The following is a 27389-nucleotide window of genomic DNA, read 5'->3' on the forward strand; positions in this document are numbered from 1 at the left end:
GGTGGTATCAGGGAGGACGCTATGCAAATGAAACGCATACAGGTCCAGAACTCTCGCCGTTCTTCTGCAGCCGTCTCTCTGTGTGGAACCGATTCTTCTAGTGCTGCTTCTCTTGCCCCTTTGGCCTTCCCTACCATGGCTACCCCCTGGGGAGAGGGTCAGGCCCGTCGGCTAGGGGCGAAACCTTTCCCCCGCTATCTGGTGTGCACCAGGACTGATGGGGATACTTTCACCAATACCAAACCTTTATTCTTTGTGGAACACATTGAAGACAAGTTTGGCGAAGTGGACTCCCTGAGCAAGATGCGGTTGGGTTCGTTGCTGATCAAAACTGTTCAGTCTGCAGCCCTTCATGCCTTTACCCATCTTGGCACAATACCTGTGTCCATTACCCACCACCAGTCTCTCAATATGGTTCAAGGTGTGATTTTTCACAGGGACCTCATCCTTCAAACTGATGAGGAACTTCGGGACAATCTCGGATGGCGGGGTGTTCACGTTGTTCGGCGTGTTCAGAAGGGTCCGAAGTACAGTCGCATTGATACTGGCGCCTTTATCCTGGCCTTTGAAGGGGATACCCTTCCTGAGAAAGTAAAGATTATGGTTTATCGATGTAATGTGAAGTCGTACATCCCACCTCCTATGAGGTGTTTTAAGTGCTTGCATTTTGGACACGTCTTCCCACTGTTCGCAGGCCCCTCTCTGGTGACTGTGGACGTCCACTCCATGAGGGGAGTCCCTGTCTTCCCCCTCCTGTGTGTTAATTGTCATGGCAATCATTCTCCATGTTCATCAGATTGCCCAGTATATAAGAAGGAAAAGAAGAAACAGGAGTATAAGTCCCTTGATCATTTAACCTACACAGAGGCACGTAATAAGTATACAAGTCTTTACCCCGTGTCCATGACGTCTACTTATGCTTTAGTTACATCTTCACACCTTCCTCCCCCTTCCTTACACCAATCCCGGACCCCTCTCCTCCCCCCCCCCTCCCCTGCAGCTCCCACACCTTCTCCTCTGGGCGCTGCTCCCCCTCCCTAGCCGGAGAAGTGTCCCACTCCTTTGGCGTCTGCCGGTCAAGGGCGCCCCTCCCGGGATGCTCCGTCCCGGCACCTTCGAGGCCAAAGGTCTGCTGCCACGCGAGGACCGTGGTCTGTCGGCCCCCAGGTTGCCGGATCTCTTTCTGTTCCCGATCTTGCTGCAGCTGGCTCCTTTATGCCACACAGCCCTCCTCGATCTCAACCAGAAAAGAAGAATAAACATAAGTCCCGGGACAAAGAGCCTTTGATGTCACCAGAGGTCCCATCCCCAGCTTCACCACCAGATTCTGACCTGTCGTTCACGGATGTCACCCCCTCCTTGTTGGTGACAGGTGGTGACCCGGCAGTATGACTGGCTTTAGCCTGTTCAACCCCCATTCAAATCATGGTTCTGTTGTTATCCAATGGAATTGTAATGGATACTGCCATCACCTTCCGGAATTGAAATCCCTTCTTTCGTCCTACTCTGCAGCTTGTGTGATTCTCCAGGAATCTCATTTTACTGATGCTCACTCACTGACCCTCCGTGTGTTCCGTGTTTTCTGTCGAAATCGGGTCGGACCCCTTTGGGCTTCTGGTGGCGTTTGTACGTTGGTCCGTACAGATATTGCTAGCACGTGCATTCCTCTTCAAACTACATTGGAAGCGGTTGCTGTTAGGGTCCACTTCGACTCTGCAATCACAGTTTGCAATCTTTATCTCCCTCCTGACAGGACTCTTACACCTGCTACCTTAACTGCCCTTATTCAGCAACTTCCTCCTCCCTTCCTGCTCCTTGGGGATTTTAATGCTCATCATCCTTTGTGGGGCAGTGCATTTCCATCTATACGAGGTCTTATAGACCAATTTATTGCAGACCACGACCTGTGCCTTCATAATGATGGCTCCCCTACTCATTTCAGTGCCGGTCATGGTACCTTTTCTGCCATTGATCTTTCTCTTTCTTCTCCCTCTCTCCTCCCTTAATTACACTGGTCGCCAGACGACGACCTTTGTGATAGTGACCATTTCCCGTTGATTATCACGCTCCCTTCCCGCTCCTCGATGGACAGGTTACCTCGTTGGTCTTTCCAACGCGCCGATTGGCCTCTGTACACTGCACAGGTCGCGTTTTCTCCCTCTTTGTCGGGTTGTATTGATGACGTCCTACGTGACGTGTCTGACGCGATTGTTCGCGCTGCTAGCCTTGCTGTCCCGCGCTCATCTGGACCATTTCGTCGCCGGCAAGTCCCGTGGTGGAGTGCGGCCATTGCCATTGCCATCCGTGATCGTCGTCGAGCTTGGCAACACATTAAGAGGCACCTATCCGTTGCCAGCCTTATTACCTTCAAACGCCTTCTCGCTAAAGCCTGTTATTTAACCAAACAGAGCAAACGGATATGTTGGGAACTATTTGTTTGTTCCCTAGGTTCTAGTGTCCCTATGTCACAAGCATGGACTACACTTCGCTCTCTCCACGGTTGCCATCAGCAGTCCACCCTCCCTACAGACCCGTTGATTCTTGCGGAACATCTTGTGACCCATTTTCCAATGGCATCAGCATCAGCCTCCTATCCGGCTGCTTTCCTTCACTGGAAACAGTGGGCTGATGCTTCCACCTTATGTTTTACCCCTTGTGAGTCAGAATCTTACAACGAACCTTTTACTGAATGGGAATTTCTTTCTGCACTTTCTTCTTCTCCTCATGATACGGCCCCTGGCCCAGACTCCATTCATAACCAACTGCTTCAACATCTCAGTGCTCCACAACTGCAACATCTTCTCCAGGTGTTTAACTGTATCTGGCTCCAGGGTGACTTCCCTTCTCAGTGGAGGGATAGCATTGTGGTTGCTGTCCTTAAGCCTGGTAAGAACCCCTTATCCGTTGACAGCTATCGGCCAATTAGTTTGATCAATGTTGTTTGTAAGTTACTTGAACAGATGGTAGCCTGTCGGCTCAATTGGGTCCTCGAATCTCAGGATCTATTGTCCCCTTACCAGTGTGGCTTCCGAGAGGGACGGTGTCCAATCGATCATTTACTTCGCTTGGAATCCGGAGTTCGGCAGGCTTTTTCCCAGCGCCGCCATTTGGTTGCAGTAGTTTTTGACCTACGCAAGGACTATATCATGGCCTGGCGCCATGACACCTTACTTACCCTTCATCAGTGGGGTCTTCGGGGCCCATCCTGATTTTTATCAGCCAGTTCCTGTTCCATCGGTCATTCAGGGTTTAGGTTGGTACTGTTTTTAGTTCTCCACGAACCAAGGAGACGGGCATCCCACAGGGTTCTGTCTTGAGTGTCCTTTTCCTCATTGCTATTGATGCACTTGTGGCCTCTGTCGGTCCTTTGGTCGCCCCTGCCCTGTATGTGGATGATTTCTGCATTTGGGTTAGTTTCTCTTCGATGGCCTCTGCAGAGTGGCAGCTCCAGGGAGCTATACGGTGTGCCTCTGCATGGAACCTCTCACACGGGTTTCAATTCTCTCCTTTAAAATCACGCGTCGTCCACTTCTGTCGCCGTACTACGATCCACCCTGATCCAGATCTCTATCTCAATGCACAACGATTGCCTGTGGTCCCACAGTTTCGTTTCCTGGGTCGTTTTTTCGACAAGCTCACTTGGCTGCCCCATATCAGACTTCTGAAGGTAGGATGTTTCCATAAACTCAATGTCCTTCGCTTCCTTGCTCACTCCTCTTGGGGTGCGGACCACTCCCTCCTCCTCCTTTATCGTGCTCTAGTTGTGTCTTGCTTGGACTATGGTTATCAAGTTTATGGTTCGGCTGCTCCTTTCACACTGCACGTGCGGGATCCAGTCCACCATTGTGGTATCCGTTTGGCCACCGGTGCCTTCCCTAATAGCCCTGTTGATAGTCTCCTGGTTGAAGCTGGAATTCCCCCGCCCCCTTTCTTTTCGCCGGTCCTTGCTTCTGGTGTCTTATGCACTCGCTGTTTGTTCCTCTCCCACTCGTCCTTCCTATTCTATCCTGTTCCCAGACCACGGACGTCGCCCACCTGATTCCTGCCCTCGGGCGGGTTTACCGGTTGGGCTCCGCCTTGCGTCTCTTTGCCGTGATTTTCAGCTTCCTTCTTTGTCCTGTCTTCCTCGCTCCCTCCCCTCCACCCCCCCTGGGTTAGTTCCTCGGCTTCGATTTTGGATGGATCTCCGCCGAGGTCCGAAAGATTCCATCCCCCCAATGGTGTTCCGTTCCTTTTTCCGCCGAATTTTATGGGAGTTTTGGGATGCTGTTGTTTTTTACATTGATGGCTCTTAATCTGCTGACCCATGTGGGATATGCCTTCACGTCCTCTGTTGGAACCGAAAATCATCTGCTGCCACTTACATGTGGGGTGTTTACTGCGGAATTGATGGCAGTTTTCCGAAGCCCTTACCTTTATTAAACAGTCCAGACACAACTGTGTTTTGTTATTTATGGACTCAATGAGTGGCCTTCTGGCTATTGACCGGTGTTTTTCGTGCCATCCCTTGGTCTCTGCCATCCATGACCATCTCGCTGATATTCACCCTGCTGCTTGTTCCATTGACTTCATTTGGGTCCCTGGCCATGTAGGTATCCCGAGTAATGAGCTCACTGATCGTTTGGCTGGGGGAGCAGTCACTTGCTCCTCGTTTTCTGTAACCCCTCCTGCAGCGGATTTACGGCTTCACATCAAATCTCACTTCGCACAATGATGGGCCAATTCTTGGGAGGCTACTTCCCTGTCTAATAAACTTCGTGCGATTAAGGTGACACCAGGCCCGTGGCGTTCTTCCTTTCGCCTCTCCCAAAGCGACTCTACCACACTGTGTCGTCTCCGCATTGGCCATACTAGGCTGACCAATGGTTTTCTTTTGCATGATGAGCCACCCGCACTTTGTGGTTGTGGAGCCTTCCAGTCAGTAGCCCACATTTTAGTTGAATGCCGCCTTCTTTTGGCTCTGTGTGCTAAGTACAGACTCCCCAACACTTTACCTTTGATGTTGGTTGGCGATTCCCGGATGGTCGACGTGGTTCTCGGTTTCCTCTGGGAAAGTGGTTTTTATTCTCAGTTTTAAGGTGTTTAATCTCTATCTGGTGTTGGGGCAGGGCAGTGAGTTTGGGATACCTCCCACTGTAAGCCGTGTTTGGAGATTCCCGACGCCCCTCCCTGACCGAGATCCTTTTTTCTTCCCCTTTTACTCTGTTTTTAACATTTTGTAAAGGATTGGTTAGTCTCCTTTTCCCATACATATTTCTACATTCTAGCAGCTGCACCTTTTACATCGCAGGTGGTCTTGCCTCTGCTGCTTCAACATTGCGTTGGGTTCGCTCTCTTGCTGACTTATCTCATTTTTTTTTTTTACCATTGACAACATGACTGCCCTTTTACATTTTTTAGCCTTTTCCCTTTTATTGTTCTGATATTTCTGAGATGTCACACTATCGGAATGGACCACATTTGGAAAAAGGGACTGATGACCTTGATGTTTGTTCCTTTAAACCCCAACCAACCATCTCTGCCAACTCCGCATTGGCCACACCTGTCTGACGCATGGTCATCTCTTGCGCCAGGAGTACCCACCTCTCTGTCACTGTGGTTCAGTGTTGACAGTGGCCCACATCTTGTTGGCCTGTCCACTCGAACTCCACGCATGCAGATGTTTGCGCTGCCAGATACGCTCCAAGCACTTTTATCAGATGACGCTGCAATGGCAGATCTCGTCCTGAGTTTTATTCGTGCAGGGGACTTTTATTGTTCGATGTAAGGATTGGTGTCCTTTTTTTGTCTGGCCTTTGGCCGAGGGTTTTAGATTGTGATTTTTAGTATGTTCCTTGGTGGTTGACTATCTTTTTTGTTTTCATAGTCGGCCAACCACTGTCACACTCTGTGTGATTTTAATTCCTTTTGTCTAGACTCTGTCTGTATCTTTCTTGTGTCGTCCCTTGTCATCTGTTTTTCTTTTTAATTCTTTGTGGGTGTTTACAGTTCGTGGAAAAAGGGACTGATGGCCCTTGTAGTCTGGTCCCTTCAATTCCACAAACCAACCATTTCGGGAAGATCTCCCTCCCTAGCGTCTATGGCATTGGTTCCCCTCTCCTCCTTCCTTCTGCTCTTCCTTCCCTGCTGTAGTGCCTCTCCACCCCACTATTTCACCAGCACGTGTAGCCAGTCCATGTGGTGGGGCTGTTATGTACCCATTGGGCTGAGTCCCCTGACAACACAGAGATAACAGTACTGATACCTGAACTGTTCCCTCCCCATGTATGCCAAGGAGTGGTGGTTTGTCTTCCTGGAGCATAGGAATTTCCAGCAATGGCTGCCATGCCAGGCAGCCCTTGCTGTGTCTGGGTGGCGACCATGGGGAGAGCCCTTGATCATAGTGGGTGGTATCAGGGCAGATGCTTGGCGCATGAAGTGTATCAAGCTGCAAAAAATCTGGTCATTCTCAAATGGCTGTCTCTTCAAATGGTAAAGCATATTTGAATGTTGCTTCATATGACCTGGCAGACTTCTCTTTCCTGGTTTCACCCCAGGAGGGGGGCCAGGCTCACTGTCTTGGGATGAAACACTTTCCCCACTACCTGGCCTGTACTAGGATAGGCAGGGACACATTCATCACCACAAAGCCATTGTTTTTTGTGGAGAACACTGAGTACAAGTTTGGTGAAATGGAGTCTGTCAGTAAGATGTGGTCAGGCTCCCTATTGATCAAAGCTGCTTCTGCCACCCAATCGGCAGCTCTTCGTGCTTGTCATCTTGTTGGCAATGTATCAGTGTCTATTGCTCCCTACCAGCCTCTAAATATTGTCCAGGGAATGATTTTTTTATAGGGACCTCATGCTGCAAACTTATGAGGAACTCTGAGCTAATCTGGAGCGATGTGGCATTCATTTTGTTTGACATATGCAGACAACTGCACAAACACCGGCGCCTTCTTCCTGGCTTTTGAGGGAGATACCCTCCCAGAGAAGGTCAAGGTTATGGGCTGGAGATGTGATGTGAAGCCGTACATCCCACCAACCCTGAGGTGCTTTCAGTGCTTGTGTTTTGGGCACATGTCTTCCCGTTGTATGGCGGACCCTTTGTGTGGTGACTTCATGAGAGTTCTTCCACCTGTGTGTCAACTGTCATGACTGCCACTCTACTCGCTCACCAGATTTCCTAGCTTACAAGAGAGAAAAGAAAATCCAAGAGTGGCAGTCCCTGGCTTATGCTGAGGCTCGCCAAATATCTAACAGACTTCACCCAGTGTCACTTTCTTCGACTTTAACCTCTGTTACATCCTTTCCTATTTTACATCCTTTCCTATTTTACATCTTTCTTACCCCAGCCTCGTCCCCTTATCCCCTCTCCCTCTACTGCATTTCCCATACCCTCCCCTCTGGGAGTTACTACCCCTCACCAGCCTAAGAAGTGTTCCCCATCGTTGGCCCCTGCCGGTGATGGGGCTCCCCCACCTCCACCCCCACCCTCCCATGGATACTTCCCCCTGGCGTCTCTCAGGTAAAAAGCCTCCTACCGCAACTTGGGATGCACAGATGGTGTGTCTTGTGGCCAAGTTCACCCTCTCTCTATTGGTTCCATATCTTGCAGAGTGTGTGCTCGTGTGCATGCGTGTGTGAGTGTGTGCGCGCGCGCCCTGTCGTCCTACACCTCCAAAAGAGGGAGAAAGGGGTAATGTAGACAATTTTAGACTTATCTCTATGCCATCAGTGTTTGCTAAAGTTATTGAAAAGACTTTGTATGTACGGATAATTGATAATTTTACATCACACGATTTGCTATCTAATGTACGGTTCGGCCTTAGAGGTCATTTATCAACTGAAAATGCTATATTCTTTTTTTTCTATAAGGTACTGGACAGGGTTAAACAAAAGGTTTCGAACACTAGGCATATTTTTTGATTTAACTAAGGTGTTTGTGTTCATCACAAAATATTGCTCCATAAGTTGTACCATTATAGAATACAGTGAGTATCTCACAATTGGTCCACTTCTTACTTAAATAACATACAGCAAATGGTTATTATTCAAAGTGTTGAGAATGGCTATGATGTGGGGTCAAATAGGGGGTGCCCCAGGGATCAGTGCTGGGGCCACTCCTGTTCCTTATTTATATAAATGATATGCCATCTAGTATCCTGGCTAACTCTAAAACATATCTTTTCTCTGGTGGCACTAGCTTGGTAGTAACGGATATTGTGTACTACATTGGCTCGGTTTCAAATAGTGCAGTTCATGTCATAAGTTCGTGGCTTGTAGAAAATAAACTAATGCTAAGTCACAGTAAGACTCAGTATTTAAAGTTTGACAGACAATTCAACAAAATCCGACGATTTAATTTCACAAATGGACATATGATTAGTGAAACTGAACGGTTCACATTTCTAGGTGTTCAGATAGTAAACTGTCATGGAAAGCACATGTTCAGGATCTTTTTCAAAGACTTAATGTTGACATTTTTACTATTCGAATGGTATCTGAAGTAAGTGAAAAAAATGGCTCTGAGCACTATGGGACTTAACATCTATGGTCATCAGTCCCCTAGAACTTAGAACTACTTAAACCTAACTAACCTAAGGACATCACACAACACCCAGCCATCACAAGGCAGAGAAAATCCCTGACCACGCCGGGAATCGAACCCGGGAACCCGGGCGTGGGAAGCGAGAACGCTACCGCACGACCACGAGATGCGGGCTCTGAAGTAAGTGATCATTTGACACAAATATTAATCTACGAGTACTTTGCTTATTTTCGTTCACTGATGTCAAATGGCATTATATTTTGGAGTAGCTCTTCCCATTGTCAAAGGATATTTTTGGCTCAGAAATGGGTGGTTTGGGCAGGAAGTGGTGGAAGTTCTCAAACCTCTTGTCGACCCCTGTTCACTAGTCTGGGTAATTTGACACTCTCTCTCTCTCTCTCTCCACTCACTGTCGTTTCTTGTTAACAATATCGGCTTATTCCCAAGAATAAGCAGCTTCATTTGGAGCGATTTCCTCAACTCTTGTTGAGATTTGCTCATGAGTCACTCCTTGTATTCTGTTGAGTTTCTTGAAGACTTAAGCTGATTCTTATGTTGTTGACTGCGTTTACTTAAACTTATGGCATAACTTTTTTGGGTTCATAAGCATTTTATTTTGATCTGTTATTACTTTTATGTTGTAATTTCATGTACTGACACGCTCTATGGTCTTGGAGATCTGTTCTTCAATTTGATCCTACGGAACGTGACGTGTAAATAAATAAAAAAAATATTCGTTTATCATATGGATGTTAGTTCCCATAATGTAAAAGCATGTAACAAGTATTTCATTGTCCGTTTTTAAATATATGTCACAGAAACATTGATAGATAAACTGAATTTTACACATAACATTATAATATGTGGTGCAAAAATGAATCAGACTAATGAGCAAAGATTGCAATAGGTCGTATGGCCTAGAACTGCCTCAAGATGCTTTGTGACAGCTTTAGTTATCATCTCATTTGATGCAAATGGGTATGAATGACGGACGTAGGCAACTGGTAGTACGATGGAAGCAGTATGTAGGCTATGGCAAGTGTGCTGAAAACAAGGAAGATAGGATATGTGAACCAGGCGTCCACCAAGGCCAGGACATGGTGCATTCGAGGTAATATAAGTAGCACTCAGTCCAGAACAGCTAATGAGCTAGTCAATGCAATAATGAGTATTATCAGTCCCTTCCTAGTGAATAAATCGATGAAATAAGAGGTATTGACACTTTTAACAACTAACCACAAAGTACTTCTTGCAGATATCTGCAGGTAAACCCATAGGTGCTCACTTTGGCACAAAAGTATGAGGAGGAACATCCGATGAAACTCATTGGCTTTGACCAGTGACATAGGAAACATGCTACAACAGCCATAAACAACATGACTAAATAACGTGATAGAATTGGTGATTTTTTTCAAATTGTTAAAGCTATAGAGGAGTTTGTCACCACGACAAGGTTTTTATAGTTTCACATACGTTGGCTTCGCCAACTCACAACCAGATTGTCACCGGCCAAACTAACCTAGACCGTGGCATAAGCTACAGGTGAGTGTGTAACAACTAAATTTTTTTTGCTTTCACATTCGCTAGCTATGCTATCTGACAGTAAATGTGCGAACATAAGGACCGAAAATTGACATCATAACAGCTGTTAACATTACATTAGTAGTCACAGCCAACAACCCGTATCGAATATTCAACTTGACACAGCACAGGAGTTTTTCAGCAAAATCTACTTCCCATTGGTTGTTCGCAGGATCAATCTACAGACATTTTGAAAACATTAAAATAATTGTAACTTCATTAGTAGGTTTATAATAAACTAATTCTTGTGCGTATTTAGTGTATGATGGGTAGCATTACATAATCCTTTAGACTGCAGACAAGGTATAAAGTCTGAAGTACATACCTCTGTGTTTCAGGATGTCTTCATGTCTTCTGATCATCTGAGTTTACCTAAAGAACTGTCCATGCAGCAGCAAATTGAGATAAAGATTACCTGTTGCTTCTCGAAGAATGATGACACTGAAACTTGCTCAAAAGGCAGAACTGAAGGGAATGAAGCTATAAGAAAATCTCTGTTACATGCACAAACTGAGAACACAAAACTGGACACGGAAGGTGTCCACAATGCCTGATCAATTGATACTGAAATGTCCTGCCAGAGCTCCAGTGAGAATACATATTACAGCATGTGAATGGGATAAAACAGCCACATGTATGCGAACCTTGACTGTATCGGGAGTCTCTGCAGCTCCAGCTCGTCTGTCAGAAAAAGACAAATCTACAACCCCTCTAACACAGAAAGGTAGAAAGGCAAGCCAAAGCAACAGAATACTCCATGACACAAAATCTGTAGGGGCAATAGCCCAGCATCGACTCCTGTAGGGCACAAGGGCACAGATGCATCAACTCCTGCAGGGCGCATTGGTGGTGCCGCTGCTGGAGCAGCTAGAAAAGTTGACGATCCCTCTAGGGCGCCGGTGGCAGCAGTGACTAGGAAAGGATGCAGAGTCTGTAGAGGTACAGTTGCAGTGGCTGCGGGCGCGGCGCTGCCGGTGCGGGCGCGGCGGGGCGGGGCGGGGCGGGGGACGAGCGGCGCTGCCGGTGCGGGCGCGGCGGGGGACGAGCGGCGCTGCCGGTGCGGGCGCGGCGGGGGACGAGCGGCGCTGCCGGTGCGGGCGCGGCGGGGGACGAGCGGCGCTGCCGGTGCAGGCGCGGCGGGGGACGAGCGGCGCTGCCGGTGCAGGCGCGGCGGGGGACGAGCGGCGCTGCCGGTGCAGGCGCGGCGGGGGACGAGCGGCGCTGCCGGTGCAGGCGCGGCGGGGGACGAGCGGCGCTGCCGGTGCAGGCGCGGCGGGGGACGAGCGGCGCTGCCGGTGCAGGCGCGGCGGGGGACGAGCGGCGCTGCCGCTGCCGGTGCGGCGGGGACGAGCGGCGCTGCCGCTGCCGGTGCGGCGGGGACGAGCGGCGCTGCCGCTGCGGGTGCGGCGGGGACGAGCGGCGCTGCCGCTGCGGGTGCGGCGGGGACGAGCGGCGCTGCCGCTGCGGGTGCGGCGGGGACGAGCGGCGCTGCCGCTGCGGGTGCGGCGGGGACGAGCGGCGCTGCCGGTGCGGGTGCGGCGGGGACGAGCGGCGCTGCCGGTGCGGGTGCGGCGGGGACGAGCGGCGCTGCCGGTGCAGGTGCGGCGGGGACGAGCGGCGCTGCCGGTGCAGGTGCGGCGGGGACGAGCGGCGCTGCCGCTGCCGGTGCGGCGGGGACGAGCGGCGCTGCCGCTGCCGGTGCGGCGGGGACGAGCGGCGCTGCCGCTGCCGGTGCGGCGGGGACGAGCGGCGCTGCCGCTGCCGGTGCGGCGGGGACGAGCGGCGCTGCCGCTGCAGGTGCGGCGGGGACGAGCGGCGCTGCCGCTGCAGGTGCGGCGGGGACGAGCGGCGCTGCCGCTGCAGGTGCGGCGGGGACGAGCGGCGCTGCCGCTGCAGGTGCGGCGGGGACGAGCGGCGCTGCCGGTGCAGGTGCGGCGGGGACGAGCGGCGCTGCCGCTGCAGGTGCGGCGGGGACGAGCGGCGCTGCCGGTGCAGGTGCGGCGGGGACGAGCGGCGCTGCCGGTGCAGGTGCAGGTGCGGCGGGGACGAGCGGCGCTGCCGGTGCAGGTGCAGGTGCGGCGGGGACGAGCGGCGCTGCCGGTGCAGGTGCAGGTGCGGCGGGGACGAGCGGCGCTGCCGGTGCAGGTGCAGGTGCGGCGGGGACGAGCGGCGCTGCCGGTGCAGGTGCAGGTGCGGCGGGGACGAGCGGCGCTGCCGGTGCAGGTGCAGGTGCGGCGGGGACGAGCGGCGCTGCCGGTGCAGGTGCAGGTGCGGCGGGGACGAGCGGCGCTGCCGGTGCAGGTGCAGGTGCGGCGGGGACGAGCGGCGCTGCCGGTGCAGGTGCAGGTGCGGCGGGGACGAGCGGCGCTGCCGGTGCAGGTGCAGGTGCGGCGGGGACGAGCGGCGCTGCCGGTGCAGGTGCAGGTGCGGCGGGGACGAGCGGCGCTGCCGGTGCAGGTGCAGGTGCGGCGGGGACGAGCGGCGCTGCCGGTGCAGGTGCAGGTGCGGCGGGGACGAGCGGCGCTGCCGGTGCAGGTGCAGGTGCGGCGGGGACGAGCGGCGCTGCCGGTGCAGGTGCAGGTGCGGCGGGGACGAGCGGCGCTGCCGGTGCAGGTGCAGGTGCGGCGGGGACGAGCGGCGCTGCCGGTGCAGGTGCAGGTGCGGCGGGGACGAGCGGCGCTGCCGGTGCAGGTGCAGGTGCGGCGGGGACGAGCGGCGCTGCCGGTGCAGGTGCAGGTGCGGCGGGGACGAGCGGCGCTGCCGGTGCAGGTGCAGGTGCGGCGGGGACGAGCGGCGCTGCCGGTGCAGGTGCAGGTGCGGCGGGGACGAGCGGCGCTGCCGGTGCAGGTGCAGGTGCGGCGGGGACGAGCGGCGCTGCCGGTGCAGGTGCAGGTGCGGCGGGGACGAGCGGCGCTGCCGGTGCAGGTGCAGGTGCGGCGGGGACGAGCGGCGCTGCCGGTGCAGGTGCAGGTGCGGCGGGGACGAGCGGCGCTGCCGGTGCAGGTGCAGGTGCGGCGGGGACGAGCGGCGCTGCCGGTGCAGGTGCAGGTGCGGCGGGGACGAGCGGCGCTGCCGGTGCAGGTGCAGGTGCGGCGGGGACGAGCGGCGCTGCCGGTGCAGGTGCAGGTGCGGCGGGGACGAGCGGCGCTGCCGGTGCAGGTGCAGGTGCGGCGGGGACGAGCGGCGCTGCCGGTGCAGGTGCAGGTGCGGCGGGGACGAGCGGCGCTGCCGGTGCAGGTGCAGGTGCGGCGGGGACGAGCGGCGCTGCCGGTGCAGGTGCAGGTGCGGCGGGGACGAGCGGCGCTGCCGGTGCAGGTGCAGGTGCGGCGGGGACGAGCGGCGCTGCCGGTGCAGGTGCAGGTGCGGCGGGGACGAGCGGCGCTGCCGGTGCAGGTGCAGGTGCGGCGGGGACGAGCGGCGCTGCCGGTGCAGGTGCAGGTGCGGCGGGGACGAGCGGCGCTGCCGGTGCAGGTGCAGGTGCGGCGGGGACGAGCGGCGCTGCCGGTGCAGGTGCAGGTGCGGCGGGGACGAGCGGCGCTGCCGGTGCAGGTGCAGGTGCGGCGGGGACGAGCGGCGCTGCCGGTGCAGGTGCAGGTGCGGCGGGGACGAGCGGCGCTGCCGGTGCAGGTGCAGGTGCGGCGGGGACGAGCGGCGCTGCCGGTGCAGGTGCAGGTGCGGCGGGGACGAGCGGCGCTGCCGGTGCAGGTGCAGGTGCGGCGGGGACGAGCGGCGCTGCCGGTGCAGGTGCAGGTGCGGCGGGGACGAGCGGCGCTGCCGGTGCAGGTGCAGGTGCGGCGGGGACGAGCGGCGCTGCCGGTGCAGGTGCAGGTGCGGCGGGGACGAGCGGCGCTGCCGGTGCAGGTGCAGGTGCGGCGGGGACGAGCGGCGCTGCCGGTGCAGGTGCGGCGGGGACGAGCGGCGCTGCCGGTGCAGGTGCGGCGGGGACGAGCGGCGCTGCCTGTGCAGGTGCGGCGGGGACGAGCGGCGCTGCCGGTGCAGGTGCGGCGGGGACGAGCGGCGCTGCCGGTGCAGGTGCGGCGGGGACGAGCGGCGCTGCCGGTGCAGGTGCGGCGGGGACGAGCGGCGCTGCCGGTGCAGGTGCGGCGGGGACGAGCGGCGCTGCCGGTGCAGGTGCGGCGGGGACGAGCGGCGCTGCCGGTGCAGGTGCGGCGGGGACGAGCGGCGCTGCCGGTGCAGGTGCGGCGGGGACGAGCGGCGCTGCCGGTGCAGGTGCGGCGGGGACGAGCGGCGCTGCCGGTGCAGGTGCGGCGCTGCCGGTGCAGGTGCGGCGCTGCCGGTGCAGGTGCGGCGCTGCCGGTGCAGGTGCGGCGCTGCCGGTGCAGGTGCGGCGCTGCCGGTGCAGGTGCGGCGCTGCCGGTGCAGGTGCGGCGCTGCCGGTGCAGGTGCGGCGCTGCCGGTGCAGGTGCGGCGCTGCCGGTGCAGGTGCGGCGGGGACGAGCGGCGCTGCCGGTGCGGCGGGGACGAGCGGCGCTGCCGGTGCGGCGGGGACGAGCGGCGCTGCCGGTGCGGCGGGGACGAGCGGCGCTGCCGGTGCGGCGGGGACGAGCGGCGCTGCCGGTGCAGGTGCGGCGGGGAATAGCGGCGCTGCCGGTGCAGGTGCGGCGGGGACGAGCGGCGCTGCCGGTGCAGGTGCGGCGGGGACGAGCGGCGCTGCCGGTGCAGGTGCGGCGGGGACGAGCGGCGCTGCCGGTGCAGGTGCGGCGGGGACGAGCGGCGCTGCCGGTGCAGGTGCGGCGGGGACGAGCGGCGCTGCCGGTGCAGGTGCGGCGGGGACGAGCGGCGCTGCCGGTGCAGGTGCGGCGGGGACGAGCGGCGCTGCCGGTGCAGGTGCGGCGGGGACGAGCGGCGCTGCCGGTGCAGGTGCGGCGGGGACGAGCGGCGCTGCCGGTGCAGGTGCGGCGGGGACGAGCGGCGCTGCCGGTGCAGGTGCGGCGGGGACGAGCGGCGCTGCCGGTGCAGGTGCGGCGGGGACGAGCGGCGCTGCCGGTGCAGGTGCGGCGGGGACGAGCGGCGCTGCCGGTGCAGGTGCGGCGGGGACGAGCGGCGCTGCCGGTGCAGGTGCGGCGGGGACGAGCGGCGCTGCCGGTGCAGGTGCGGCGGGGACGAGCGGCGCTGCCGGTGCAGGTGCGGCGGGGACGAGCGGCGCTGCCGGTGCAGGTGCGGCGGGGACGAGCGGCGCTGCCGGTGCAGGTGCGGCGGGGACGAGCGGCGCTGCCGGTGCAGGTGCGGCGGGGACGAGCGGCGCTGCCGGTGCAGGTGCGGCGGGGACGAGCGGCGCTGCCGGTGCAGGTGCGGCGGGGACGAGCGGCGCTGCCGGTGCAGGTGCGGCGGGGACGAGCGGCGCTGCCGGTGCAGGTGCGGCGGGGACGAGCGGCGCTGCCGGTGCAGGTGCGGCGGGGACGAGCGGCGCTGCCGGTGCAGGTGCGGCGGGGACGAGCGGCGCTGCCGGTGCAGGTGCGGCGGGGACGAGCGGCGCTGCCGGTGCAGGTGCGGCGGGGACGAGCGGCGCTGCCGGTGCAGGTGCGGCGGGGACGAGCGGCGCTGCCGGTGCAGGTGCGGCGGGGACGAGCGGCGCTGCCGGTGCAGGTGCGGCGGGGACGAGCGGCGCTGCCGGTGCAGGTGCGGCGGGGACGAGCGGCGCTGCCGGTGCAGGTGCGGCGGGGACGAGCGGCGCTGCCGGTGCAGGTGCGGCGGGGACGAGCGGCGCTGCCGGTGCAGGTGCGGCGGGGACGAGCGGCGCTGCCGGTGCAGGTGCGGCGGGGACGAGCGGCGCTGCCGGTGCAGGTGCGGCGGGGACGAGCGGCGCTGCCGGTGCAGGTGCGGCGGGGACGAGCGGCGCTGCCGGTGCAGGTGCGGCGGGGACGAGCGGCGCTGCCGGTGCAGGTGCGGCGGGGACGAGCGGCGCTGCCGGTGCAGGTGCGGCGGGGACGAGCGGCGCTGCCGGTGCAGGTGCGGCGGGGACGAGCGGCGCTGCCGGTGCAGGTGCGGCGGGGACGAGCGGCGCTGCCGGTGCAGGTGCGGCGGGGACGAGCGGCGCTGCCGGTGCAGGTGCGGCAGGGACGAGCGGCGCTGCCGGTGCAGGTGCGGCGGGGACGAGCGGCGCTGCCGGTGCAGGTGCGGCGGGGACGAGCGGCGCTGCCGGTGCAGGTGCGGCGGGGACGAGCGGCGCTGCCGGTGCAGGTGCGGCGGGGACGAGCGGCGCTGCCGGTGCAGGTGCGGCGGGGACGAGCGGCGCTGCCGGTGCAGGTGCAGCGGGGACGAGCGGCGCTGCCGGTGCAGGTGCGGCGGGGACGAGCGGCGCTGCCGGTGCAGGTGCGGCGGGGACGAGCGGCGCTGCCGGTGCAGGTGCGGCGGGGACGAGCGGCGCTGCCGGTGCAGGTGCGGCGGGGACGAGCGGCGCTGCCGGTGCAGGTGCGGCGGGGACGAGCGGCGCTGCCGGTGCAGGTGCGGCGGGGACGAGCGGCGCTGCCGGTGCAGGTGCGGCGGGGACGAGCGGCGCTGCCGGTGCAGGTGCGGCGGGGACGAGCGGCGCTGCCGCTGCAGGTGCGGCGAGGAGGAGCGGCGCTGCCGCTGCAGGTGCGGCGAGGAGGAGTGGCGCTGCCGCTGCAGGTGCGGCGAGGAGGAGTGGCGCTGAGGCGGTTGTGGAGGGCAGAGGGGCCACTGCAGGGGTGGCGTGGAGTGGCGCGGAGGCGGTTGTGGAAGGCGGCGCGGCCTCTGCCATTGCTGCTGCTGGGGCGGCGGAGGTGGCGGTTGTGGAGGGCGGCGCGGCCGCTGTTGCTGGGGCGGCGGAGGTGGCAGTTGTGGAGGGCTGCGCGGCCGCTGCTGAGGCGGCGGAGGTGGCGTCAACTAAAGCAGATCGTGCAGTTACTGGGCAACAAAGGCATCAGTGGCTAGGGAATGTCGCATGCCTCAGAACAGCAGTGCGGTCATATTGTCACCTACAAAGGGGCCATCAGTCATGCTACCTACAGTTATACAAGCTACTGGTCATCTGTTGGTGATGGAAAGAGGTGTGCCTTTTTTGCCAGATCAACCCAGTAATTCCAGTTTAGTTCCTACCACGAGTGTAATGTCAAAGCCTGTGGCAAGACATAGCATGTCAGTCAAGAACGAAATGTGTGGTGAAGGTGTAGCCTTAATCAAGGGAAGCCCATTAATGGTCACACGAAAGATGAATGCTAATATTTTCTTGAGACCCATTGCCAAGATACTGAAAATGAAGTCAAAACAGAAATTCAGCTATAAAAGTGAAACGCAGGTAACTGGAACCACTAAAAAAAGAGCGTGGGAGTTCAGATGGAAGCCCAAATGGGGCACATGAAGCATTGACCTAAATTATGCGTAAGAGATTATAAGATATAAGGTTTGATTTTATTTCATTAAGATTTCTAAATGAATAATTTATCCTGAAGGTCTTCTTTCTATAATGCAAGTTCTTAATAAGTGAAATAAAGGATAATCCTAAAAATATGATTGCTTGGAGCAGAGTGAACGTTATTTTGCTCAAATTTGAGTAGTGTAGCTATGGTTGCCTGTTACAAGTGAGATTTTCATCACAACTTGTCTTCAACCGTGTCAAATTAATTTACATCTGAATTTTAGGAGTAACATGATTAGTTGTGAAGCATCCAAAACAACACTGTCTAATTCACATCATATTTGCTCAGTCATGTATTTAAATAACTCAGTTAAACAATTAATATTGTAATTAATGGCATTACGAAGTTACATATCATATTTGATAGCAGAAGTAATTTATTGTGGTATGCTCATATTTGATCAAAATCGTATATTTCGGCCGTTGTGTTCACAGCAGTCTCTGTCCCGAAAGACACTACTGAACTTTTCCATTTCTGAATCTGAAATTTTATGATCTGTTTGTTGTCCAGGTAATTCTGATGACAAATTTACTTGCAGCAACCTTGAGTGTGTTGTTATATCTGCTGGTGGTAGACATAGTTCTTGCTCAATACAATTTTACTGGATGTGGTGTAGTGTCTCATTCCACTTAGTATAGCTATTTGTAATAAGCCGGCGGCTGTCACTGAGCGGTTCTAGGTGCTTCAGTCCGGAACCGTGCTGCTGCTACGGTTGCAGGTTAGAATCCTGCCTCTGGCATGGATGTGTGTGATGTTCTTAGATTAGTAAGGTTTAAGTAGTTCTAAGTCTAGGGGTCTGATGACCTCTGATGTTAAGTCTCATAGTGCTCAGAGCCATTTGAACGATTTTATTTGCAATTCACGATTTTGAACACCAGTTCATTATTTGACCTTACTTATGACAAATTACTGGGTTCATGAAAAGTGTTTTGTGATCGATTGTATCACCAAATTGTGTTACATAATGGGCTTGCTAAGCTGACTAATGGGTCATTAAAAAAGCGTCCTTTAGGACCATGATTGGTAGCACTCTGAATCCCCTTTGCAGTTTCCTTATTTTTCATCAATTTTGCATTGAATTTGTCAATTTCTGCATTGATGTACTCCTGATATATGATCTTTCATAAGTTTCCACTTTCCTCTTCTTCGGCACACAGCTGAGTGACAGAATTTTAGTACATTTATACATTAGAAGGTTTATTTGGTTAAATATTTAAACAAATTAAAATTTAAATAGTTTGTTCTATAAATGGAAAGAAGTAAGAGCGAAAGATGGAAATTTTACTGGATTTGTGTGGCTAAGTAGATAGTAACCTCGAAAGCACATGTCCTCATATACAATCAAGACAGTCGTTACAGATGTTCAGACTATGGACATACACTAAAATATACAATGGAATACCTTGCACTGAACATGTATGATAGTATAAATTTAAAAAAAAACTTTTTTAGCCTTGTTTCGCAGACTTCATGGTGACTATATTGCCTGGGATTAGTGTTATAAGGTCTTTTTTGTACACATCTGCTCCAAAAGATTACATGCAAAGATAAACGTGCAAACTTTTTGATCTATCTGTTTAAGAATTAAACTGTAAAAGTTTTCTCTCTTGACAATTTTGACAGTGTTACACATGGATTTACAAAATTCATTTGGGTAGAATTTGCAATAACTATGGCCAAACAAATTCGAGTTGAGCTAGGCACAGCAAGAGGAAATTGTGGTCATTGTCTCCTCATGTATGAAGCCAACATGGTTATTCTCCTATGATATGGGGTTGAAACATTGTCTAAAAGTGGCGAATAATTCAGTTTGTCCATTTAATAATAACTGTGGGATCAAACCATCTCTTCATTAACTATTGATGCATCTGAGTTTTACATCTGTTACGTTTTTTGGTTTTCATTTAAGCAGTGTTTGGCAGAAGATAAGTCTGTCTTTAACTTCCGGTTATGGTGTTCTCTGATCCTAGTACAGACTGATCTCCCAGAGAACATCATAGAAACTGGAGACTAAAGAAGCCACATTTATCCTTCAATGAACATGCTCAAATAAAACCATAAATACATATCAGATAGTGGAGTAATGCCCTTGGAGTGAAAAGGTGCAAAGTGCACTCAGCTAGAAATATTAGAAAACAGAAAAGAGACTGGTGTATCTCCATATTTATTAATGAACTAGGTCAGTACCCACCATTTCCCAAATATATTTATTTATTCACCCTCCTCTTACCCCATCCTCCTCCTCTTCCACCCCCTCTTCTTCTTCTTCTTCTTCTTCTTCTTCTTCCGGCCCCTCCTCCTCCACCTCCTCTACCGCTGCCTCACCACCCTCCTCTACCGCCCCCCTCTCACCCTCCTCTACCGCCCCTTCATCCTCACCCTCATCTACTGCCCACTCATCTTCACCATCATCTACCGCCCCCCCCCCCCTCAACAAAGCCGAGTTGGAAAACCAACAGAACCAGGAAGATAGTGGGGCCAACATAAGCAAGGACACCAAGAGAGGGAGAGGAGAGGGAGAGGGAGAGGGAGGGAGAGGGAGAGGGCAAGGGAGAGGGGAAAGGAGCAAGGAGGGGAAGGGAAAGGAAATGCAGCCCTGGAGAGAAAGAACGCTGCAATGGCTCGGGGCCCCGTGCTCGCCATGCACGTATCCACAAAAGAGTTGTGGACCCCCTGGGAGGGGAGGGGGCAGAATAGAAGGGGGAGAAGGCAGAAGACGGGGAGGGGGTTGAGGGGGGACGGAATAGGGGGGTGAGGATGAGGGGGCGGACGACGGGGAGGGGGAGGAAGACGGGGAGGGGGCGGAAGACGGGGAGGGGGTGGAAGACGGGGAGGGGGCGGAAGACGGGGAGGGGGCGGAAGACGGGGAGGGGGCGGAAGACGGGGAGGGGGCGGAAGACGGGGAGGGGGCGGAGGAGGGGGAGGGGGCGGAGGAGGGGGAGGGGGCGGAGGAGGGGGAGGGGGCGGAGGACGGGGAGGGGGCGGAGGACGGGGAGGGGGCGGAGGACGGGGAGGGGGCGGAGGAGGGGGAGGGGGCGGAGGAGGAGGGGGAGGGGGCGGAGGAGGAGGGGGAGGGGGCGGAGGAGGAGGGGGAGGGGGCGGTGGAGGAGGGGAGGGGGCGGTGGAGGAGGGGGAGGGGGCGGAGGAGCAGGGGGAGGGGGCGGAGGAGGAGGGGGAGGGGGCGGAGGAGGAGGGGGAGGGGGCGGAGGAGGAGGAGGAGGAGGAGGAGGAGGAGGAGGGGGCGGAGGAGGGGGCGGAGGAGGAGGAGGAGGAGGAGGAGGAGGAGGAGGAGGCGGAGGAGGAGGGGGCGGAGGAGGAGGAGGAGGGGGCGGAGGAGGAGGAGGAGGAGGAGGAGGGGGCGGAGGAGGAGGGGGCGGAGGAGGAGGGGGCGGAGGAGGAGGAGGAGGAGGAGGAGGGGGCGGAGGAGGAGGAGGAGGAGGAGTGGGCGGAGGAGGAGGAGGAGGAGGAGGAGGGGGCGGAGGAGGAGGAGGAGGAGGAGGAGGAGGAGGAGGAGGAGGAGGAGGAGGAGGAGGGGGCGGAGGAGGAGGAGGAGGAGGAGGAGGAGGAGGAGGAGGAGGAGGAGGAGGAGGAGGAGGAGGAGGAGGGGGAGGAGGGGGAGGAGGAGGAGGAGGAGGAGGGGGAGGAGGAGGAGGAGGGGGCGGAGGGGGCGGAGGAGGAGGAGGGGGCGGAGGAGGAGGAGGAGGAGGAGGGGGCGGAGGAGGAGGGGGCGGAGGAGGAGGAGGAGGAGGAGGAGGAGGGGGCGGAGGAGGAGGGGGCGGAGGAGGAGGGGGCGGAGGAGGAGGAGGAGGAGGAGGAGGAGGAGGAGGAGGAGGAGGGGGCGGAGGAGGAGGGGGCGGAGGAGGAGGAGGAGGAGGAGGGGGCGGAGGAGGAGGAGGAGGAGGAGGAGGGGGCAGAGGAGGAGGAGGAGGAGGGGGCAGAGGGAGGAGGAGGAGGAGGGGGCCGGAGGAGGAGGAGGAGGGGGGCGGAGGAGGAGGAGGAAGAGGAGGAGGAGGAGGAGGAGGAGGGGGGGGGCGGAGGAGGAGGAGGAGGGGGGCGGAGGAGGATGAGGAGGGGCGGAGAAGGAGGAGGAGGGGGCGGAGAAGGAGGAGGAGGGGGCGGAGGAGGAGGAGGAGGGGGCGGAGGAGGAGGAGGAGGAGAGGGCGGAGGAGGAGGAGGAGGAGGGGGCGGAGGAGGAGGAGGAGGTGGAGGGGGCGGAGGAGGAGGGGGCGGAGGAGGAGGGGGCGGAGGAGGAGGGGGCGGAGGAGGAGGGGGCGGAGGAGGAGGGGGCGGAGGAGGAGGGGGCGGAGGAGGAGGAGGAGGAGGGGGCGGAGGAGGAGGAGAGGAGGAGGGCGGAGAGGAGGAGGCGGAGGAGAGAGGAGGAGGAGGAGGAGAGGGGGCGGAGGAGGAGGAGGAGGAGGAGGAGGGGGCGGAGGAGGAGGAGGGGGCGGAGGAGGAGGAGGAGGAGGGGGCGGAGGAGGAGGAGGAGGAGGAGGAGGGGGCGGAGGAGGAGGAGGGGGCGGAGGAGGAGGAGGAGGAGGAGGAGGAGGGGGCGGAGGAGGAGGAGGAGGAGGGGGCGGAGGAGGAGGAGGAGGAGAGGGGGCGGAGGAGGAGGAGGAGGGGGGGCGGAGGAGGAGGAGGAGGAGGAGGGGGCGGAGGAGGAGGAGGAGGGGGCAGAGGAGGAGGAGGAGGGGGCGGAGGAGGAGGAGGAGGGGGCGGAGGAGGAGGAGGAGGGGGCGGAGGAGGAGGAGGAGGAGGGGGCGGAGGAGGAGGAGGAGGAGGGGGCGGAGGAGGAGGAGGAGGGGGCGGAGAAGGAGGAGGAGGGGGCGGAGGAGGAGGAGGAGGGGCGGAGGAGGTGGAGGAGGGGCGGAGGAGGAGGAGGAGGAGGGGGCGGAGGAGGAGGAGGAGGGGGCGGAGGAGGAGGAGGAGGAGGGGGCGGAGGAGGAGGAGGAGGGGGCGGAGGAGGAGGAGGAGGAGGAGGAGGGGGCGGAGGAGGAGGAGGAGGGGGCGGAGGAGGAGGAGGAGGGGGCGGAGGAGGAGGAGGAGGGGGCGGAGGAGGAGGAGGAGGAGGGGGCGGAGGAGGAGGGGGCGGAGGAGGAGGAGGAGGAGGAGGGGGCGGAGGAGGGGGGGGTGCGGAAGAAGAGGAGGGGGGTGCGGAGGAGAGAAGGAGGAGGAGGGGTGGAGGAGGGGGCAGAAGAGGAGGAGGAGGACGGTGGAATAGGAGGAGGAGGAGGAGGGGTGGCAGTGGAGGAGGGGGGCAAATAAATAAATATATTTGGGAAATGTTGGGTACTGACCTAGTTCATTAATAAATATGGAGATACACCAGTCTCTTTTCAATTTTCTAATATTTCTAGCTGAGTGCACTTTGCACCTTTTCGCTCCAAGGGCATTACTCCACTAACTGATATGTATTTATGGTTTTATTTGAGCATGTTCATTGAAGGATAAATGTGGCTTCTTTAGTGTCCAGTTTCTATGATGATCCCTGGGAGATCAGTCTGTACTAGGACCAGAGAACACCGTAACCGGAAGTTAAAGACAGACTTATCTTCCCCCCCTCAACCCCGTCTTCCGCCCCCCTCAACACCGTCTTCATCCTCATCCCCCCCTTCATCCTCCTCCTCCTCAGCCCCCCTAATCCTCGTCCTCCGCCTTCTCTCCCTCCTATACCGCCACCTCCCCTCCCAGGGGGTCCACAAACTCTTGTGGATACGTGCATGGTGAGCACAGGGCGCTGAGCCATTGCAGCCTTCTTTCCCTTCCTTGCTCCTTTCCCTTCCTTGATCATTTCCCTTCCCTCTCATGGTGTCCTTGCTTATGTTGGCCCCGCTATCCTCCTGGTTCTGTTGGTTTTCTAATTCAGCTTTGTTGCATAATCATCTCCTCCTTTTGGCATTCCTTGGTCCCCCTCTGGGGTTTGACCTCCATTACAAAATTTCTCCTCCGTAGTGTGAGCCATTTGGGGAAGAGCACCTTACCTAGTATCTCCGACGTGCGCCCTCCTAGTACATTCCACCTTTTCTTTCACGTCGTTGTCTGATAGTAGGGTGCACAGCCAGCATGGTAGCCAGCCAGTATGGTAGGGTCGCTATGTACCCTTTTGATTGAGCCCCCTGAACACACAGGGATTACACTTCTGATACCTGTGCTGTGACCTCATGCTTGCCTTGGAGTGGTTGCTCGTCATCCTGGAGCATCGGAACTCCCGGCAATGGCCGCCGTGCCAGACGGCCCTTGCTGTGGCTGGGTGGCGCCCGTGAGGAGAGCCCCTGATCGGAGTGGGTGGTATCAGGGTGGACACTATGCAAATGAAACGCATACGGGTCCAGAACTCTGGCCGTTGTTCTGCGGCCATCTCTCTGCATGGAACTGATTCCTCAAGTGCTGCTTCTCTTGCCCCTTCGGCATTCCCTTCCATGGCTACCCCTGGGAAGAAGGTCAGGCCCGTCAGCTAGGGGCAAAACCTTTCCCCCGCTATCAAGTTTGCACCAGGACTGATGGAGATACTTTCACCAATACCAAACCTTTATTCTTTGTGGAACACATTGAAGACAAGTTTGGCGAAGTGGACTCCCTCAGCAAGATGCGGTCGGGTTCGTTGCTGATAAAAACTGCTTCCGCTGCCCAATCTGTGGCCCTTCGTGCCTGTACCCATCTTGGCACCATTCCTGTGTCCATTACCCCCCACCAGTCTCTAAATATGGTACAAGGTGTGATTTTTCACAGGGACCTCATCCTTCAAACTGATGAGGAACTTCGGGACAATCTCGAACGGCGGGGTGTTCACTTTGTTCGGCGTGTTCAGAAGGGTCCTAAAGGCAATTGTATTGATACTGGTGCCTTATTTTGGCCTTTGAAGGGAATACCCTCCATGACAAAGTTAAGGTTATGGTCTATCGCTGTGATGTGATGCCGTACATCCCACCTCCTATGAGGTGTTTTAAGTGCTTGCGTTTTGGACACATGTCTTCCTGCTGTTCACAGGCCCCTCTCTGTGGTGACTGTGGACGTCCACTCCATGAGGGGAGTCCCTGTGTTCCTCTCCTGTCTGTGTAAATTGTCATGGTAGTCATTCTCCACGTTCACCAGATTGCCCAGTCTATAAGAAGGAAAAAAAGATACAGGTGTATAAGTCCCTCGATCGTTTAACCTACACAGAGGCCCATAAGAAATATGCACCACTGCACCCGGTGTCCATGACATCTAGTTACGCCTTGGTTACATCATCATTATACTACTGGAATGAAGAAATTAAAAAGGAAGTGAAATTAAAGAAAGAAAAATATTTAAAATGGTTAAATACCAGAAATCTTCAAGATAAAATAGAGCTTAATGCACAACAAGCGAAAATCCGGAAAAAGGTTGCAGAAGCAAAAAATAAAGTTTGGGAACAGTCATGTCAAAAAATTGAATCCTATATTGGTGGTAAAAGAAACACAGAAGCATGGAAAACTATAAAAAATTTAAGAAGGAATTCCAAGGAAACAACACATATTAAATATATTACTCATGACTCTTGGGAAAAATATTTTAAAAGTTTATTAACAGAAAACAGGGAAGAATACTTGGGAAACCCTGAATATAATGAAATGATAGACCTACAAGCAGAGAATTACATCCGTTTGGAAATAGAGACAGTAAAAACTGCAATAAAATCTTTAAAGAATTGAAGGGCTACAGGCATTGGAGGTATTCCTGCAGAATTATTAAAATTAGGAACAAAGAAATTAATGGAATTGTTAAGAAACCTTTTCGAAAGATGTTTAAATGGGGAAGATGTCCCAAATGATTTGAAAGTAGGATATATTTCAGTGATACATAAAAAAGGAGCGAAAGATGAGTGTAAAAATTATAGGGGAATAACAGTGACCAATACCTTCAGTAGATTATATGGAAGAATTATTAAATATTTGTTAGAACAAGAATACAAAGAAAAGGAGGCTGAAGAACAAGCAGGTTTTAGAGCTGGAAGATCAACAATTGATCATATCTTTTGCCTACAACAAATTATTGAAAAAAAAATGGTTCGGGCACAACCTATACATTTAGTATTCATAGATATAGAAAAAGCCTATGATAGTGTGCCTTTATCCAGTTTATGGAGAGCTTTAATATCAATAGGAATAAATCCAAGAATAATTAAAGCAATTCAAAATTTATATAAAAATTCTATTTCAAAAATAAAAATTGGTAAATATCTATCACATGGATTCCAAGTCACAAAAGGATTACGTCAAGGATGTAGCATCTCACCTACATTGTATAAAATATATACAGAAGTAACTTTACAGAATTGGAAGAAAAAATGTCACGCTATGGGAATACCAATAAATGATAGAACAATATACTCGTTACAATTTGCAGATGACCAACTGATTATAGCCCAAGACTATGAGGACATAGAGTATATGACCAGAAAATTGATTCAAGAATATAAAAAATCAGGTCTAAATGTAAACATGAATAAAACAAAGTACATGGTAATTGGTGGAGTGAATATTTTTTTTTTTTTTTTTTTTTTTTTTTTGTAGGGTTTAAGGGCGCTCAACTGCTGAGGTCATTAGCGCCCAGTCACTGGTGTTAGAGCAAATGGAATCTGCTAAAACTCAAGGGGATGGGGGGACACCAGAAGTACCTGACAAAGATGCAGATAAAATAAGTAAAAAGTTTAAATGTCTTTGGACAAGCCAGTTAAAGTTATAAAACGCAGAATACGAGCAGCTGCTCGAGCGTCATCAGCTAAAACATCCGGTAAAGTAGATGGCAGGGACAGGATAACACGAAATTGATTAAAACGGGGACACGACAATAAAACATGGCGCACTGTTAATGCCTGACCACAAGGGCACTGCGGGGCTGGATCACCGGAGAGCAGGTAGCGGTGGCTAAACCGGCAATTCCCAATCCGCAACCTGGTCAGAAGGACCTCCTCGCGCCGAGATGGTCGGGAGGATGTTGTCCAAGCAGTTGGGAGCGGTTTTACTGCCCGGAGCTTGTTTCCTTGGAGGGATGACCAAGCATCCCACCACAATGACACAAGCCTCTTACATACATCCCCACAAACGTCAGATGACGGGACACAATGGGAGGCTGGCCTAGGCAGGAGGACTGCAGCCTTGGCTGCAGCATCCGCAGCCTCATTCCCAGGCACTCCTACATGTCCGGGAACCCACAGAAAGCTGACAGGAGAACCATTATCAGCGAAAGAATGGAGGGACTGCTGTATCCGTTGAATCAAGGGATGGACCGGATAGGGAGCTCCAAGGCTCCGAAGAGCACTGAGCGAGTCAGAGCAGAGTACATACGATGAATGGCGGTGGCGGCGGGCATACTGAACGGCCTGATGGAGAGCAAAAAGCTCGGCCGTAAAGCTGGAACATTGGTCGAGGAGCCGGTATTTAAAGGTGGCGGCCCCGACGACAAAGGCACAGCCGACACCATCGTCAGTTTTGGAGCCATCGGTGTAAATAAAGGTGTGACCGGCAAGTCGAGCACGAAGTTCGACAAACCGTGAGCAATACACTGCAGCCGGAGTACCCTCCTTCGGGAGTGAGCTGAGGTCGAGATAAATAGGAACCGGAGCCTGGAGCCAAGGTGGTGTCGGGCTCTCACCCTCTCTGAAGGTGGTAGGGAGGGCAAAATCCAATTGTCGAAGCAGGCGACGGTAGCGGACTCCGGGTGGCAGCAGGGCAGACACATACAACCCGTACTGACGGTCGAGAGAATTGGCGAAGAAGGACTCGTAAGAGGGGTGGTTGGGCATAGACAACAACCGGCAGGCATACCGACACAGCAGTACGTCGCGCCGGTAAGTCAATGGTAACTCGGCAGCTTCAGCATAAAGACTCTCCACAGGACTAGTGTAGAAGGCTCCGGTCG

At 55.8% G+C, this 27389-nt stretch overlaps 1 protein-coding gene across 1 annotated transcript; it reads right to left on the reverse strand.

Annotated features, from left to right (window-relative positions):
- Nucleotides 1–11022: 11022 nt before the first annotated feature.
- On the reverse strand, nt 11023–22569 carry LOC124716840 (serine/arginine repetitive matrix protein 2-like; the record flags this gene model as incomplete). The annotated part of the gene is given in 6 exon segments (XM_047243393.1): nt 11023–16977; nt 21491–21529; nt 21531–21899; nt 21902–22127; nt 22129–22374; nt 22376–22569. Coding segments are annotated over 6 exon segments (7029 nt in total), but the record flags the coding sequence as incomplete, so codon positions are not given.
- Nucleotides 22570–27389: the final 4820 nt, after the last annotated feature.

The sequence above is a fragment of the Schistocerca piceifrons genome, chromosome 9 (assembly GCF_021461385.2).
Source record: "Schistocerca piceifrons isolate TAMUIC-IGC-003096 chromosome 9, iqSchPice1.1, whole genome shotgun sequence".
NCBI classification, from domain to species: Eukaryota; Metazoa; Arthropoda; class Insecta; order Orthoptera; family Acrididae; genus Schistocerca; species Schistocerca piceifrons.